Raw genomic sequence first — 14,407 nt, 5'->3', positions numbered from 1 at the left:
TAGTGATTAGGATGACAGGACATATGTATTGTAACCAGTCAAAACTCCGAAACCAACATAGAAAAGATGTCAAGATGTAACAGGTATTCAGAATTTGACAACGCCTTTACACGTAACACCTTCAAAGTATACCAACCCAGTTAGATCGAAGTCAGAAATGATGGAGTTCGAAGATATGTTTGGAAGGCTGTCAATGTGTTGAGAAGCGTTTGGTTCAAGCTGGCTATTACGTACAAGATATATGTGTCATGGCGTACCCACACGTGATCTGGTGCGGATGTATGGCCGAGCGCCTTCAGGTAGGTGTGTCCAGTAAAACTAGTGAGATCAGCATCGAGTGTCGAAAACTTACAGAACTGTTTGTTTTTGGTCTGTTTACCGCTACAAATATATTAGAGATAGCACGAATGTGATTGAAAATTTCAATCATCATTGAAAAATCATATTTGTATAATAGGTCTGGTAAAAACGACCTCACATTCCAATCACTGTTTGATTTTCATGGAATCACGTAAAGGACTTTAAAATTACAGAACTCAATCGAAATAATGTGGTTATAATAGGCAATCACTGAGTTAATTTTACGCATTTTAACGTTGACTGATGTTTTCCTTGCGTGGATTATATTGCTTTTATGGACAAGTGGAAAACTATTGTTTTCCAGTAGGCATGCGAAAAAACATATTTTGGCTTCACGTAAATTCGTGTTATCAGTTCAGAAAGTTTGATCCTCATGTGGACATTGAGAATTGAACATTTCTTACCTTATTGTTTGACCTAACACCAATGAACAATCTTGCACATAATGATTGAACTGGTGTGTGGTTCCTGACTTCATAACCGATAGTACTTTCCTATTAGCCTGATTATGACTCAAGAATAATCAACATATTAGCCTACTGATTGTTTGAGTGTCTCAGGAAGTAATGCGATACCTGTCTGCATGGCGGAATATTTTGCGTTTAGTTTAGGTGGTTAGTTAGAAATAGTAATGTAGCAATGGAGTGAGCTCCATGTAATATGTCTAGTATGAGCCAGTCGACAGGGCCTAATGATGCTTCACTTGAGCATTGCTTCACTAATATTTTCGCCTTGGTAAGTACTTGTTATATAAGGTTTTTTCAATGAAATACGGTTTGAAGTTTATTTAACCAATCACTGTTTCCCTATAGACTGATTTCAGTGGTATACAGTACAGAAAATACATCCTTCATACTCCTAAGGAATATCATGACCCTCTAAACGATCCTATCATTAAGTCATACACACTGTGCCAAAAGTATGGCGTTCTTTCAGCCTGGGTGCGCTCGAAGCCGGAATCATCTGACTTATCAAATCCTTGCGCTTTTTCGAAGTTTGCTAAAGAGCTCTGGGTGTTTTGGTATGGAAACGATGACTTTCCAAATGCTGATAGTTGTATACTACCAGAACTCCGTAGAGAGGACCATGGAAACTGGCGACAAGGCCTATCATATGAAACAAGAACTGTCTTGTTCCGGGCTTTGCACAACGTTGTTGAAAGGTTTGTACACAGGTCTTTGATCTAATACTTAAAGATGTCTGCTTACTAAAGGGTTTGTGCGCTTGGGCAAATGGTTTGTACAACCTCGTAAATGCGGTTGCAATGATGACAAGTAAGATCAAATGATATAAGTTTAATTCTTCTTAGCGTACAGTATAGTGTCAGTTTTTCGTTTTTCCTACACGGTGAGAGTACAGTGTGTGCCAGCCTCGACATTCGTCAACATGCTGCCGTCCAAAGAGTTGGAGTCGAACACATCCAGAGTTGTATCGCAAGTCAATCAACCATACCTGGTAGGTCTTCCTTAAGGTATCTAATATGTCATGCACAATTTACTTCCATATTAAGGGCTTATCGTAGTTATATGTCAGTTTTTGTGCTGATGATTAAGTGCATAGCATTCTCCGTATTTTGTGTGGTCAGATAGTGGTATAGACCCAGTGTCATCCTTCAGTAGCTAAAATGTATTAATGTCCACCACAATACCCATTTTATTAATGCTTTACCGAATAAAAGTGCGATGTTGCGTAACTGTAATTATCTTAGAGATATTGTTTCGGCTTTCTTATCTAATTAGTGTCAGCTGCATTCTTTTTTATTCACATGCTATAATCTGTACTTACTAGTGAAGTTACTTTTATGTTTGTGGTTATTAATATCGAACTTTTCAATATCCAGAGTTTCATGCATTCTAGAGTCACCGTATCTGGGCCACGAATAGATCGCAGCTGCGCGGGTGCATTCACCTGTTGTGTACCTTCGTATCCAGAGTTTGGAAATTAATTTAAGTCTTCATTCTGCAAATTTACTGCCTGGATTTTCTTTTTCTAATACTTTTACTATCACTGATAACATTTAGACCACTTCGTTATTCATTTTTGTAATTTTATCAAGCTCTGCAGTGACTTGGGACAATGCACATTTCTATAAGTTTCTTATTTTGCTTTTGACTGACCGGAAGCCACTATCTTGATAACTAACCTGGTTCATGCTTATGTACTCGATCTTGCATCATGATTGTTAGATTTAAAAGTCAGAGACACTGTCCAACTGCCTGATTGAAGCAAGTACAAAGGGGTCCCAACTTCCGACGTAGTTGACATAAATATCAAATAAACCCATCAACTGTTGTGACGGATATATTGTTTTATATGCAAAACATCTTTATTCAGATAGTCACGATTTATACGGGTTGTGCTATTACAATATAGGTTATACCGTTATTAAGTTACAGTTAACTAACTCGGTTGTGACTATTGAGTAGGAACTACATTAGTCTAATTGTTGTTTGTTATTCTTGGTGTCTTGATATTTTAATCACATGTATTCGATATTAGTTTTTGGCTTATTCACAATATTAGGTTCACAAGTAATGTTTTTCCAGTGATATAATCTGAAACCAAATTCATTTCATAGTTCCGCGTTACGAGCTTATGAGTTTTTTACTTCCTATCGGTGAATTCGTTCGTTAGACAAGTATATGACAGTGATCCTCAGAATTTGGTATCAAAAGGCACTTCCTAAAAACAAGCGTGGTAATGTACGACCATATCGAATATAATGCTGCTGTATTCACTCATATTTTGTCTACTTCAAAGGTCAACTTCAATCTCACTTTCCTTTAGTTTTTGTACGATCATTTTTAAACACTTCATCGTTAGTTGGCTTAACTTATGAAAACAAGTACGAGTTATATTCCGAAATAAATATACTAAAATTTATAAACGTCCATTCAGAATCGTGTTGTTTTGCACTCTTTCATATTCAAACAAACATATTTCTCCGTAAATTTTGACTTAATTACAGTTATCTTGGCACCTTATGGAATATCTGCAGAACTGACCGGCTTTGGTTTTGAAAAAAAGGATGGAGATCTGATGGTTGAATCAGAAGCATGGTCGACTTTTTACCCCCTCAAGTCCAGTCACGAATGTTACCCTGCTATGAGTGGCGTAACTGGTCTGCCGTTTTTTGCTATGGCTACTCCTACACATCAGAATCCACGTCAGCAGAATAAATTTAGTAGTGATAAGAAGCGGACAGTAGAAGAAATCAATCGACGGTGTCCAGATACCCCACCCAAATTTGTTGAAGTGATCGTTGGTAAGTTAGCGCTAAAATCTGTGGTATCAATTTCGAATCATCCCCAAGCCATGTAGACAACCCACTCAGATAATCTAATCCATAATTCACTCTTAGTGTACGAGGACATGTAATTGAGACAAGAGACTACCCAATCTGAATTAGTTATAAACAGCAAGAGAGGCTAGTTAGTTATGGGTTATCACTTACTGCAACTAAGCAGAAACGTCTAACGAATATCCACTATTTATGTAATGCAATGGTTGCAAGTGGTGTAAGACTTAGATGCTCAAAAACTGTTATTGAATATCAAGTAATTATAAATTGCTTTTTCTAAAGGACACCAGGCGTGCAACTCAGATTTATTGAACATTTAGACTTTGGGATGGTTTTTACAATTTCAAAGGTTACTCAGTAAGTAACCAAATGCCCTGGTACGGTCGAGAGTGGGGAAAGTCCGCTCTCCCTCTCGAAATGCTCTCACATGGCCAGCGAATATATAGCCTCTGACAGGGAAGTCCTACTCACTGCCTTCTCGTGGCATTACTGTTGTTTACGAAATTGAGAGGACGAAAAGCGAATGTCCGGCGAGTCCACCTAGGGGAGTTGGAAAACCCTGATTCCAAACCAATGGTGCACATGGGCTCCAGTATCCTGATGGAACAAATGGCGTACGAATCAATCGTTGATCACCGGCTACCATGGGACTGCATCTCCTCACGATGCTCCACTGCCTTGTGGATCATATCTTTCGGTCAAAGGCTCCGGGTGTGGTCCCCTAAGAAAACCACCTGCTTCAGTTCGGGCACCTGGGCAGTATCACAGCCCTCACACAAATCGAATGAGATTTGTGAGGCGCATATGTATCTGGTGCTTCCTTGTACCAATATTTATGTGTTTAAATAAAATTAAAAAAATATTTCGTATGTGCGTCGATTCAGTAGAGTTTTCTCAGTCACTAGATTTGGAATTAGTTGACAAAATCTACGTGACTTTACTGCAGAAATTCATGCGTAGGTTTTACATGTACAACAGCCTAACGACATACTAATGCGGCGTTTGTTACTAGTAGGTGGTAAATATACAGTTACCAAGTAATGATCCATAGGATTCCCAAGGTGCTTTCGATGGAAAATAACATATTATTTAGTACATTGCATGTATGCACGGCACTCTGTTAATCGTGTTCATTTCTAGGCACTTCGTAAGGTATTTCTCCGGGATAAAAGTATGTTACATGTGCCTCTAAAATGGTTTGATGAACAGAGGTGATTACTTCCTCCATGTTTCGAAGAATACCAGTTCTGAACACCCTTTTCTGTACAGTCATCTTCGCGTTTCAGTGTTGGGAATGCAGTAGCTTAGTGGTTGAAGTGTCGAAAATTTGACCACTAAGTCCCGAATTCGACCCATACATTACCAACTTAGGTTTAGGCAACCTAGTAGTCTCATTAATTATCACAATGAAAGTTTGGCTCATAATAAAGTACGTGATGGATGAGTTGGTTTGGTTTTTGTATTTATAGTGAGTGCAGGTTTAGGGAGCTGAAATACCTCTGATAGTGTACTCTGTCTTTATGCTCAGATGACAGCCCATTAGTCGATTATAGGGTCGTGTACTCATTTTTTTGTGGATTAACAATAGTGTTTTGCTGCTCAGATCACAGTAAATGCATCATAGTCTGAACGTAGAACCTAATCGTCAAGTTAAATGCCTTTACTACTACTGTTCCAGACTGCTTCCTGCTGATAAAATGGATTTGCAGAGTGAGATGATATTTGAAATAAACATGTTTTGATCCAATACAATGTTTTATTCAAGCTTTTGGTTAAATAATTCTTGGTGTGATTTTATGGATGAAGGTGTGGATGTTTAGATTCTAACTCATTCACAGTAGGTACTTAAATATCGACATGGTAGCGAACGACACTAAATGTTCTGTCATCATCTGTACATTTATTATAGCACAAATATTTTGTCTTTATCGGTTCGTGTATTTTAAATGCGTTATTTGTAATTGGTTCGTATTTCTTCACAGATGGTTTTCGTATGAGATACCCGATGTGCTTTGTTCTAATAACCTCCGTAAACGATTCACCTAGTCAATCGGATTATAACCCAACACCTTACGATGAAGCGATTCATTTATCAGACGTTTCCGGTCATAATTTATCTACGAACGTATCAGTGCCCTATATGTCGAACAAATGTCCCATGTATAATGCCCATATTCCAAATAAGATGAAAACATCACGCTTCTGGCGAGTAAACAAACGGAGAAAACGCCCGTCCATAAAAATGAACACACCCGGGACGTCTTTGCTGAAATCAATTATTCCCAGTAGTTCTTTGCAGTCTGATTTCTTGGTAGATGTTCGTCATATCTACCTAGCTGGAAGAACTCTCCAGTGTGCATCGCAACATAATCGTCTTCCTTCTATGAAACCAGAGTGGCAATCAAAACGGTCACATTCTACTGATAAAAGTGATATGAGTTGTAGTACTGATGGGCTCACAACTTCAGTATCACCAGAAATGTGCTCATTGTACATACAAGACCCATGTACTATACTGCAATGCTGCTGCAACAGGTAATTTTCTTACTAATTTAATTTTCATATCCACATGGTTTTTAAAGAGTAATGTTCAGCGAAAATTTAAGATAAATCACTATACATTTTACTAACCACTTAACTGCAAATGGCTGTTATTTATATTTTTTGGTTACTAAATGCATTTATCAGTGTAAAATCTCATATTTTAGTGCAAGACATAGTAAGATAAAAAAATGTGTATTTACTATAATTTTCATATTAAGCACTCAGAAACTATTATTCACTCGTAAATAATGTCTAATACAAATTTACATTCACCCGAAAAATTCATCTGTGTTTGTGATCGCTCAGTTTTTTAAAATTACCACTACGGGATCCAACAGTATCAGGCGACTTATGAGATTCACTTCTTTGATAAACCTTTAGGTTACTCGACAGTGACTTACTATTAAGATAAATACATTACCACTATTAACAATCTGTGTACTCACTAAGCATAATATTCAGTGAAAATGGTTCAATTGCATGTTATTTTTTCTAAATAATTTATTGGGCCATCCTTTCAGGTTTTCTCGAGTTCGTCGCACTTCTGTTGGTGGTTCGTTTCATCAGCAAGACCCCTTTATCCGACGTTCCTTGAAGTCATCTATTCATTTCAATGTCCCGCCCTGTGATCGTCCAAGGACTCCGCTCCCAATGATTACAACCAACTTAACTGCAACCCATGATCCATCCATGCCTACTCTGAGCCCTCAGCAACCAGCTCCAAACCAAAATTCAAACCTTAGTTCTAATACCCTCAATGAATTAAATAACGATCTCGCTTGTGATCACAATACATCTCAGACCACACCTTCATCCACTCACCTTTCAACAGCGCCACAACCTCCATCACTTCTTCCTAAACCTGAAAGTAACTCAGACTTATCTTCGGTTGTAAAGGTAATATATACACAAATATAGTATAATTCAAACCTTTTTATCAAAAGATAGTATTCTTACGTTATTTCAAGTGACAAGTTTTTTGATATTTCTTACTTTCGCCGCTTTAGTTTAACTCAGATGCCTTAGTTATTAAGCCATAGCTCCACTGTTTGCTCTACATTGTATAATATTTTAATAAAGAAAGAACGCATAAGGTCGTTATCGTGGATCAAATCTGTTAGTTATGTCCACAACTAACCAATCAAATCGTCGTTTAAGCTACTACCACGTCAATCTGGTCGGATGTGTCTGTAGACTATCCTTGTTGCATATAACCTGCCAATTAAAGGACATTATTATATCAGTGTGACTCATGATTTTTTATTCATTTTGATAAGACGCAATACTGGTCGGTATGTTTGTGCGTTCCACTTAGTGACTCTAATCCCTTTAATTATTGTGCTAATTGAATTGTTTTTACGTTTAGAAACAGATAAAGTTTAAAACCAAGTTCTGACTATAGCTTCCACATAGACTCTGGGATCACCAGTATCGTGTTTACAGTTCCAGTAGAATATATGTAGGATGAATTGAATCCTACAAAAGCTTTAATAGTTTTTCAGTAAGATCGAAGTACAATTCTTTTCACTTGTTTCTAATGTATATTTCAGTTTCATTGTAAATAAAAAAGAAATTCAGGGACAACATTAAGAATGAAAAACAGCATCATTCGAATTGGCAGAATGTCGTAGCGGTACACATAAAAAGTGCTGAGTGTGATTAATTGTATGACTAACCTAATCTCTCGACTATGCTGTCTAATCCTAATCAGTTCCATTTGGATATACAAATAAGAACAACGCTCATTAGCCTTTTTGTTCTTGCTAACATTAGTTATTGTTCCGTGCATGCTGTGGTCTTGTCGTTCCTTTGTAGTCTTGTTTGAGTTATCTCTATTAGTGGTGCCGTTTAAGTTATGAGCGACAGTTGCTGTCGGAACTCCTAGATTTCCGAGAATCACGCTAAGTGAATCATTTATAAACTATGTGTTGATACTTTATCACTAGTCATCAAAATGACCAATATTTCTGAGTTATATTTATCGTTAGGATTTATTTTGTATTGTACAAATAAGTGATCTTGTAAAATAACTTGTTTGTTTTCTCTTAGATACCTAACGGTTTGGTGACCACTGATTCACCCGTTTCTTCGGATCATCAAACACAATATGCAAAAATGTCAGCCCGACACATTCCGATCGCTTCTGTATCTGTAATGAAAAGGAATTTATTCAATACTTGGTTAGCCAGACATGCAGCCCAGGAATTACAGAAAGAATCGTCTAATGATATAAAGCGTCCAAACTTATGTCTCAACATTCCAGATCGAATTGAAAGAGAGCAGTATATATGCCCAGAAGGCATTACTTTACAGTCTGCCATTGAGCAATCATCCCCGTCCTTCCCTAATTATAGTATTGTCGAAGACAATACATTATACAAAGAAAATAATGTAACTACTGACGAGTAGTAAGTGACATTACTGTCAAAGCTCTTTTGTAAATAGTTAAATCATCAAATAATCAGTTTTGGGTGTTTTTAATTAATTATATGAATGGCTATGTCCACTCTTCTGCACAAACTATCATGATGTTCACATTTCGGTAAGACTAAAACTAAACGTTACAACTTAAATGAGCTAAGTAGCAACTCATTCTGTTTGGGAAAACTACATAATTACGTAGTACTGATCATCCCATTTAACCTGACCCATTCTCGAATTACACATTTACTTTCGTCTTGTAAATGTTTCAAAGTACATTAATTAGTTCAAAATAAATAAGTTCATGTTAATTTAGGTCAATAAAATATCTAAACATACTTTTTCTATATCAATTGATGGGATTTTTCAATCACTTTAAGTGATCAGTTTTCAAACTGAATTTTTTCACTGTTTTTTAGAGTAATCCTTTCTTTTTTATTAGCAGACTTAACATATGAAGATTATTTCAGGTCTGTTGTTGCTAACGCTAATATTGATTTACATCTCTAGTTGTATGAGAGCTCTGTCTACACTCGTGCTAAGTCATTTATTCATTTACTTAATTTGTTTGGACATACAAACATCAATACAAAGGGGCATCATGATATCTATGCGCCACACACTAAAAAGGGAGTTGTGAAGAAATAGGTAAAAGAAAGTGAATATAATAAACGAAGGACAAAATAAATAAGTTAGTGTATAAGAGTGAAATAATAATAATAGTAGGAGTAGGAGCAGTTCAGTTAAGAAAAATATAACTACAAAGAATTCTTTCAGTTAAATAAGTTACACTTTTATGAAGAAAGTTACATCAGGATCGCCATCGGCTTCTATACTGAGTCGTATCTGATAACTTCTCAAGCCACTATGCTGCACCGTATCTAGAACCCCAGCCAGGGTGTTGTGAAGATCCAACAGAAGTCAGTCTTGTACAGCTTTCCTTTATATCACGAAATCATACACTGACCACCTCCGCTTTTTCCAACCTGTCTCAGGTTCGGCAAGTAATGCACGATGTGGAACTCGCCGGGGCGACATTCGTAGTACATGCCCAAGCCACCGAAGTCGGTGTTTCGAAGTAGTGGCACCAAATAAATTATTCTTGAACATACGTTGCCAAACCTCTGCATTACTAACCTGGTGTTGCCACTGAATGTCAGCAGCCTTTCGGAGACATCGATGATGAAATATTGTGAGTCGTCTAACATCTTCAACTTGGTGATGCCAAGTTTCACAAACATGTAGCAAAACTGCTCTCACCGACAAATTATAATTAAGCCATACATTTAATCCGTCGAACTTTATGCAAATCATGTGGTTCTCATCAATCAGGTGAAGTCTATTCGGCTTATATATTTTGTTAGCCGTATACTCTCTCATCTATCTTTTGAAAAACTAGAAGCAAATACACTTTTACTGATTTTAAAGGGAAATAAGAAATGATAAAGTGATGCAAGAATGGATTTCATTTTTCAGATTAGTTCCGATTTTTACGGACTGGATAAAAATTCCATCTGCTCATACCATCCTAGGGTATATAATCAAGTATTTGAAAGGAAAATAATTACTATTAAATATTTTATTAATCTGAGTGCATAACTATCAGATCTTGGACTGTTCGAAACGGTCGTTGAAGAAATATTTTGCCTTTTGCAATTTTATCCTTTTGTTCTATGACCGACTCATTGGATAATTGCGACTTCATGAGAAATATTTCGGAAAGCACTTTTCTGCCTGAGTTGTCGAGATAATGATGAAAAACAAGTTATCATCAACAGTGGGGCATATGTGTTATTGTCAATTTTGGCACTACTATCTTGGTACTACACTACCTTAGTAGTGTAAAGACAGATTTATGTAGTTACTTGATATATGCTAGTTTGTAATCTCACCATGTTTGAGAGTTTATATGTATTGTTGTTATGTGAAGAATCATTATTTGGAGCTTTATAAAATTTCCAGTTCGTTTAGAAACAAACGCCCTCGTACTGCTATTTGCCGCACTGATTTCAACGAATGCAGTTTGAATGATGGCGCACAAGGAATCACGACAGATATCACAAATGTCAACTTCACTTCGGCCAATTCATGTAAGTTGTCATACTTCATCAACATTTTCTAATGTTATTGTGGTATCGCTCTAACTCACTTATTCATTTACAGATTCCCCGGATATGAAAGTCGGAGTCACAGAATGCAATGGTTTAATTGATGACCAACACATTAATCCGGGAGGATTGGAAACAAATATTCATTCTGGATTGATGCATTCTAATGGTTCCATCATGAATAATTCAAGTGGCACTTTCAGTCGCAACGTTGGACTGATCACTCACGTAAGTCTGTTCACATCTATGTGTAATCAAGTCTAGGGGCATATGTCATGATGTCAAATGTTTCTTTCGGAGATATTTATGGAATAACTATGCTGACATTCTTTTGAAATTTCTCATTAAGTTTTTTTAATTTACTGACAAATCATCTATCTGTTTGTACAATCAATATTGTTGTATGTTGTTAATCGAGGTGGATGATTAAAGTGAGCTGTATATTTCATTTGACAGACTAAGCTGTTAGATCTGTGCATGAAGCAGTTCTTTTAGGAAGGTGTCATAAATTGCTTCTGACACAAGTTAATTAAAGTCTTTGGAAGTAAGCTACAATATATTTTATGTCTGTTAATATCACTTACATTAATTATTGATACTTTGTGAAACGACGTAGTCGTAATCAGTTTAGGATTTCACTTTACAAAAGTAGGCAGATTTCAAATCAGGTTTATTTCAAGTCGCCAACTTTCTGGAAATATTTCAATTGGGATAGTTTAGTCAATCAGATCACTCAAAATAAGCCAAATCAGGTTAAATTCGTAGATTATATCGCTTACCCAATCATGAATACTATAAACAAAACTTGTAAAAGTGCATCACCACAGATAAAGTTCACTCGCTCTTAGGTAACATCCTTTTAATCGACATTTCTCAGTATATTATCTATCTAGGTAATTGAAACAAAACTATTCAGTGGTTCTAAGTCACTGTTGTTGATTAATTTTTGATTACATTGTGATTTATAATCCTTTCGGTGATTCAGGAAGTCGATTAATAAACCCTCGTGCCATCAACTCATCACAAATCTTTCATTTCTTGACTTAGTCATTCAAGTAGTATCTAAAGCAGTTATTGTTCCCAAACATAACATATTAGTTTACAAAACTGTACTCTAAGAGTGGTACTTTTTCTGTTATGACCTCTGTTAATCAAGCTGATAGATGTGTGTATTCGAATTTTGTCTTCTTGAATCAGTAGTCGTGTGCACTATTAGTGTGAACTTTGAGAACTTGTCTTCTACCACCGTTCCATATCAAATTAATACTCTCTATTATTTCTACATTTTGTTTCAGAGAGGAGTCAGTCTTGCTAGCAGTACAGGTTCTGGACCGATCGGACCAGCAGAACTAGCTTTAATGCTTCCCACACCACCATCCCATGACGCACCTCAACCTAGTCCTGTTGATGGTGTCTCAGTGTCCACCAACCGTATGAACCCTTCAACAACTTCAGTAAGCACTCCTGGGCCGGGCTCTCCGTCTGTTCAAACAATCCAGGACTCATTATCTTCCAGCGTAACAGACACATCGTCACATTCGATTCCTGTACCGTTCCAGTCTGTCAATTCACCATCATCTTGTCAAAATCAAGGATTATGGCATCTTGCTAAACTGCCATGCATTCAAAACCTCGGTAGCGTCAGCATGGAATCTCAAGTAGGCTCTTTTTAGTGATGAATAGTGTAAAGACATGTCTACAACAAACTGATTATTTTCTTGAAATTAATATGCGACACGTCTTGACATGGCTCCGTGATCAATTGGTGGAGCGATAATGAGATTACCCACTAATAACTACACTTGAGTTTTAATATTAAGGCTTTCCTTGAGACCTAATGGTGCCAATGAACCAGAAGAACAATAGTATTCAAATTTGATATAATGGCTTGAACTATCACTTTTACAACTCGGTTGACCATACGTTTCCATTTATTGTTTGGCTGGAGTATTAAGTAATGAATTGATGAAAATATGTTCTTTTCTGTTTTATCAAATGCTGAATCTATACTGCTGATCGAGTGTCTGTTGTGGTTTATTATTGCTATTCTGCTTTAAATATCGACATTGGTACCATAATCTGATAATTTTGGATAATTTGAGCATAGCAAAATATATGTAGCTTCAAAACCTTAATAAAATCAAAAATGTTTATTCCTCACCATTTTCATAAATATGCTTACAACTAACTGATTCATAAATGTCTGTTTCAGGACTGGTCTTTCGTTCAACCTTGCGCTGCCTATCTCGGGATAACAAGTAACTATCAAATCCCTCATGACGAAATTTCATCATTCTCAAAGTCTCTACCTCAGCTGAAATGGTCGTATGACCATCGTGCATCAAACCAAAAGTCTGTCACATCAGATTGTGTGGATCCACATTTCACACCCAATGGGTTGATCGTCAATACTGGGAATCAGTCTGCGACATCTAAGTCTTGGTTAATGTCTCCCAATTCTTTTCCTCCAACTTCATTACATCGAAATGTTGCAAACACTAATAATAAACCTTGTTCACCTCAACAACTGAATGAGTCTGGAACTACCTGTTCTATCACAGGATTTGTGAAGTCAGCAGATCGTACGAATCCCAACACCAGTTACGTGGAGGATTTCACAGAGTGGTTATCCAGCCTACTTGAAACCAATGGACTTTTAGTAAATTTAATCCTTTCAGATTCTATGCTAAATTTATTCAAAGACCATAATTTTGATTCTTGTAACATTTGTGAATGTACATCATCCATACTTGGCTCTGAAATTGGTCTTTACTTATCCAATTCAATATCTACAACGTCACCTTGTAGTAAATCAGGACGAACGAACACTTCAACCTTTGGAGGTCATGACCTAGTTGGTGGGTCTGGGTTCCATTTTACACGAGGATGTAAATGTGGTTTCAGTGCTGTGATGAATCAGAAATATGTAGTTAATGGAAATTTATTCTATGAAGATGAGATTGAAGTTACCCGATTGTCCGTTCGGTCTTCTTTGAGTCAGAACAATGAAAATCCATATACTCGTCCACCTAACTACCGGACACGTCAAGGTTGGTGGGTAACCAGTTCTCATCCTTCTGTTAGTCATTTGCTCTTACTTCAACGCATAATGAGTAGCGTATTTGAAGAATTTAGTGTACGACAGATAACTGATCAACTAAGATGGAATATGTTGTCGTGTGACCAAGTCATTAAAGAAAATAAACTAGAATATGATAGTAAGTTTAAGTGTTCATAAAGTATAAGAATCCCATGTTTATGCTTTGTTCGTTAACATCGCAAAGATGTCCCATCATGACCATTTGTTTATTAATTACGCAGTCAAAAGTTATTAGATTTAGTATTCATAAACAAGAGTGCTGGTTGACTTTTTTTCTACCAATACCTTTAATCAGTTATATATTGGCCAGCTTTTTTTAAAACTCTATAAACTCAAGTGCCCATCATAGTGGATGCCAATCAAATTAAGTTAATTAATTTAGAACTGAAGTAGATCGGTTCCGTACTGTACTCCAAAAACATCAATTAATAACTGGTAACTGGAAGAAAAGCATTAAAATAATCTAGGAGAAATTAAATTGGCATCAAAAATATCCAACCGATTACTTTCTGGGTCAACGTAATTGCGTTATGTTTATCCACATTATAAAACCGAATTCGCTCAAAATAGTCA

The 14,407-nt window shown here is 36.5% G+C and overlaps 1 protein-coding gene across 1 annotated transcript in view; it reads left to right on the top strand.

Annotated features, from left to right (window-relative positions):
- The first annotated feature begins 751 nt into the window (after positions 1–751).
- Smp_147560 (hypothetical protein) overlaps positions 752–14,407 on the top strand; it is a 29,301-nt gene continuing 15,645 nt past the window's right edge. The window contains exons 1-12 of the mRNA XM_018795589.1: positions 752–1,095; positions 1,173–1,522; positions 1,557–1,634; positions 1,670–1,815; positions 3,329–3,625; positions 5,644–6,196; positions 6,727–7,102; positions 8,255–8,613; positions 10,589–10,716; positions 10,790–10,962; positions 12,030–12,392; positions 12,947–13,952. Coding sequence (XP_018649887.1) covers positions 1,021–1,095; positions 1,173–1,522; positions 1,557–1,634; positions 1,670–1,815; positions 3,329–3,625; positions 5,644–6,196; positions 6,727–7,102; positions 8,255–8,613; positions 10,589–10,716; positions 10,790–10,962; positions 12,030–12,392; positions 12,947–13,952 — 3,904 coding nt within the window. The 5' untranslated portion in view covers positions 752–1,020. The remainder of the gene's footprint in view (positions 1,096–1,172; positions 1,523–1,556; positions 1,635–1,669; positions 1,816–3,328; positions 3,626–5,643; positions 6,197–6,726; positions 7,103–8,254; positions 8,614–10,588; positions 10,717–10,789; positions 10,963–12,029; positions 12,393–12,946; positions 13,953–14,407) is intronic.

Source organism: Schistosoma mansoni, chromosome 2 (genome assembly GCF_000237925.1).
Source record: "Schistosoma mansoni strain Puerto Rico chromosome 2, complete genome".
Classification (NCBI taxonomy): domain Eukaryota; kingdom Metazoa; phylum Platyhelminthes; class Trematoda; order Strigeidida; family Schistosomatidae; genus Schistosoma; species Schistosoma mansoni.
The sequence above is the reverse complement of the archived record's forward strand: the minus strand, read 5'-3'. Positions and strand labels throughout refer to the sequence as shown.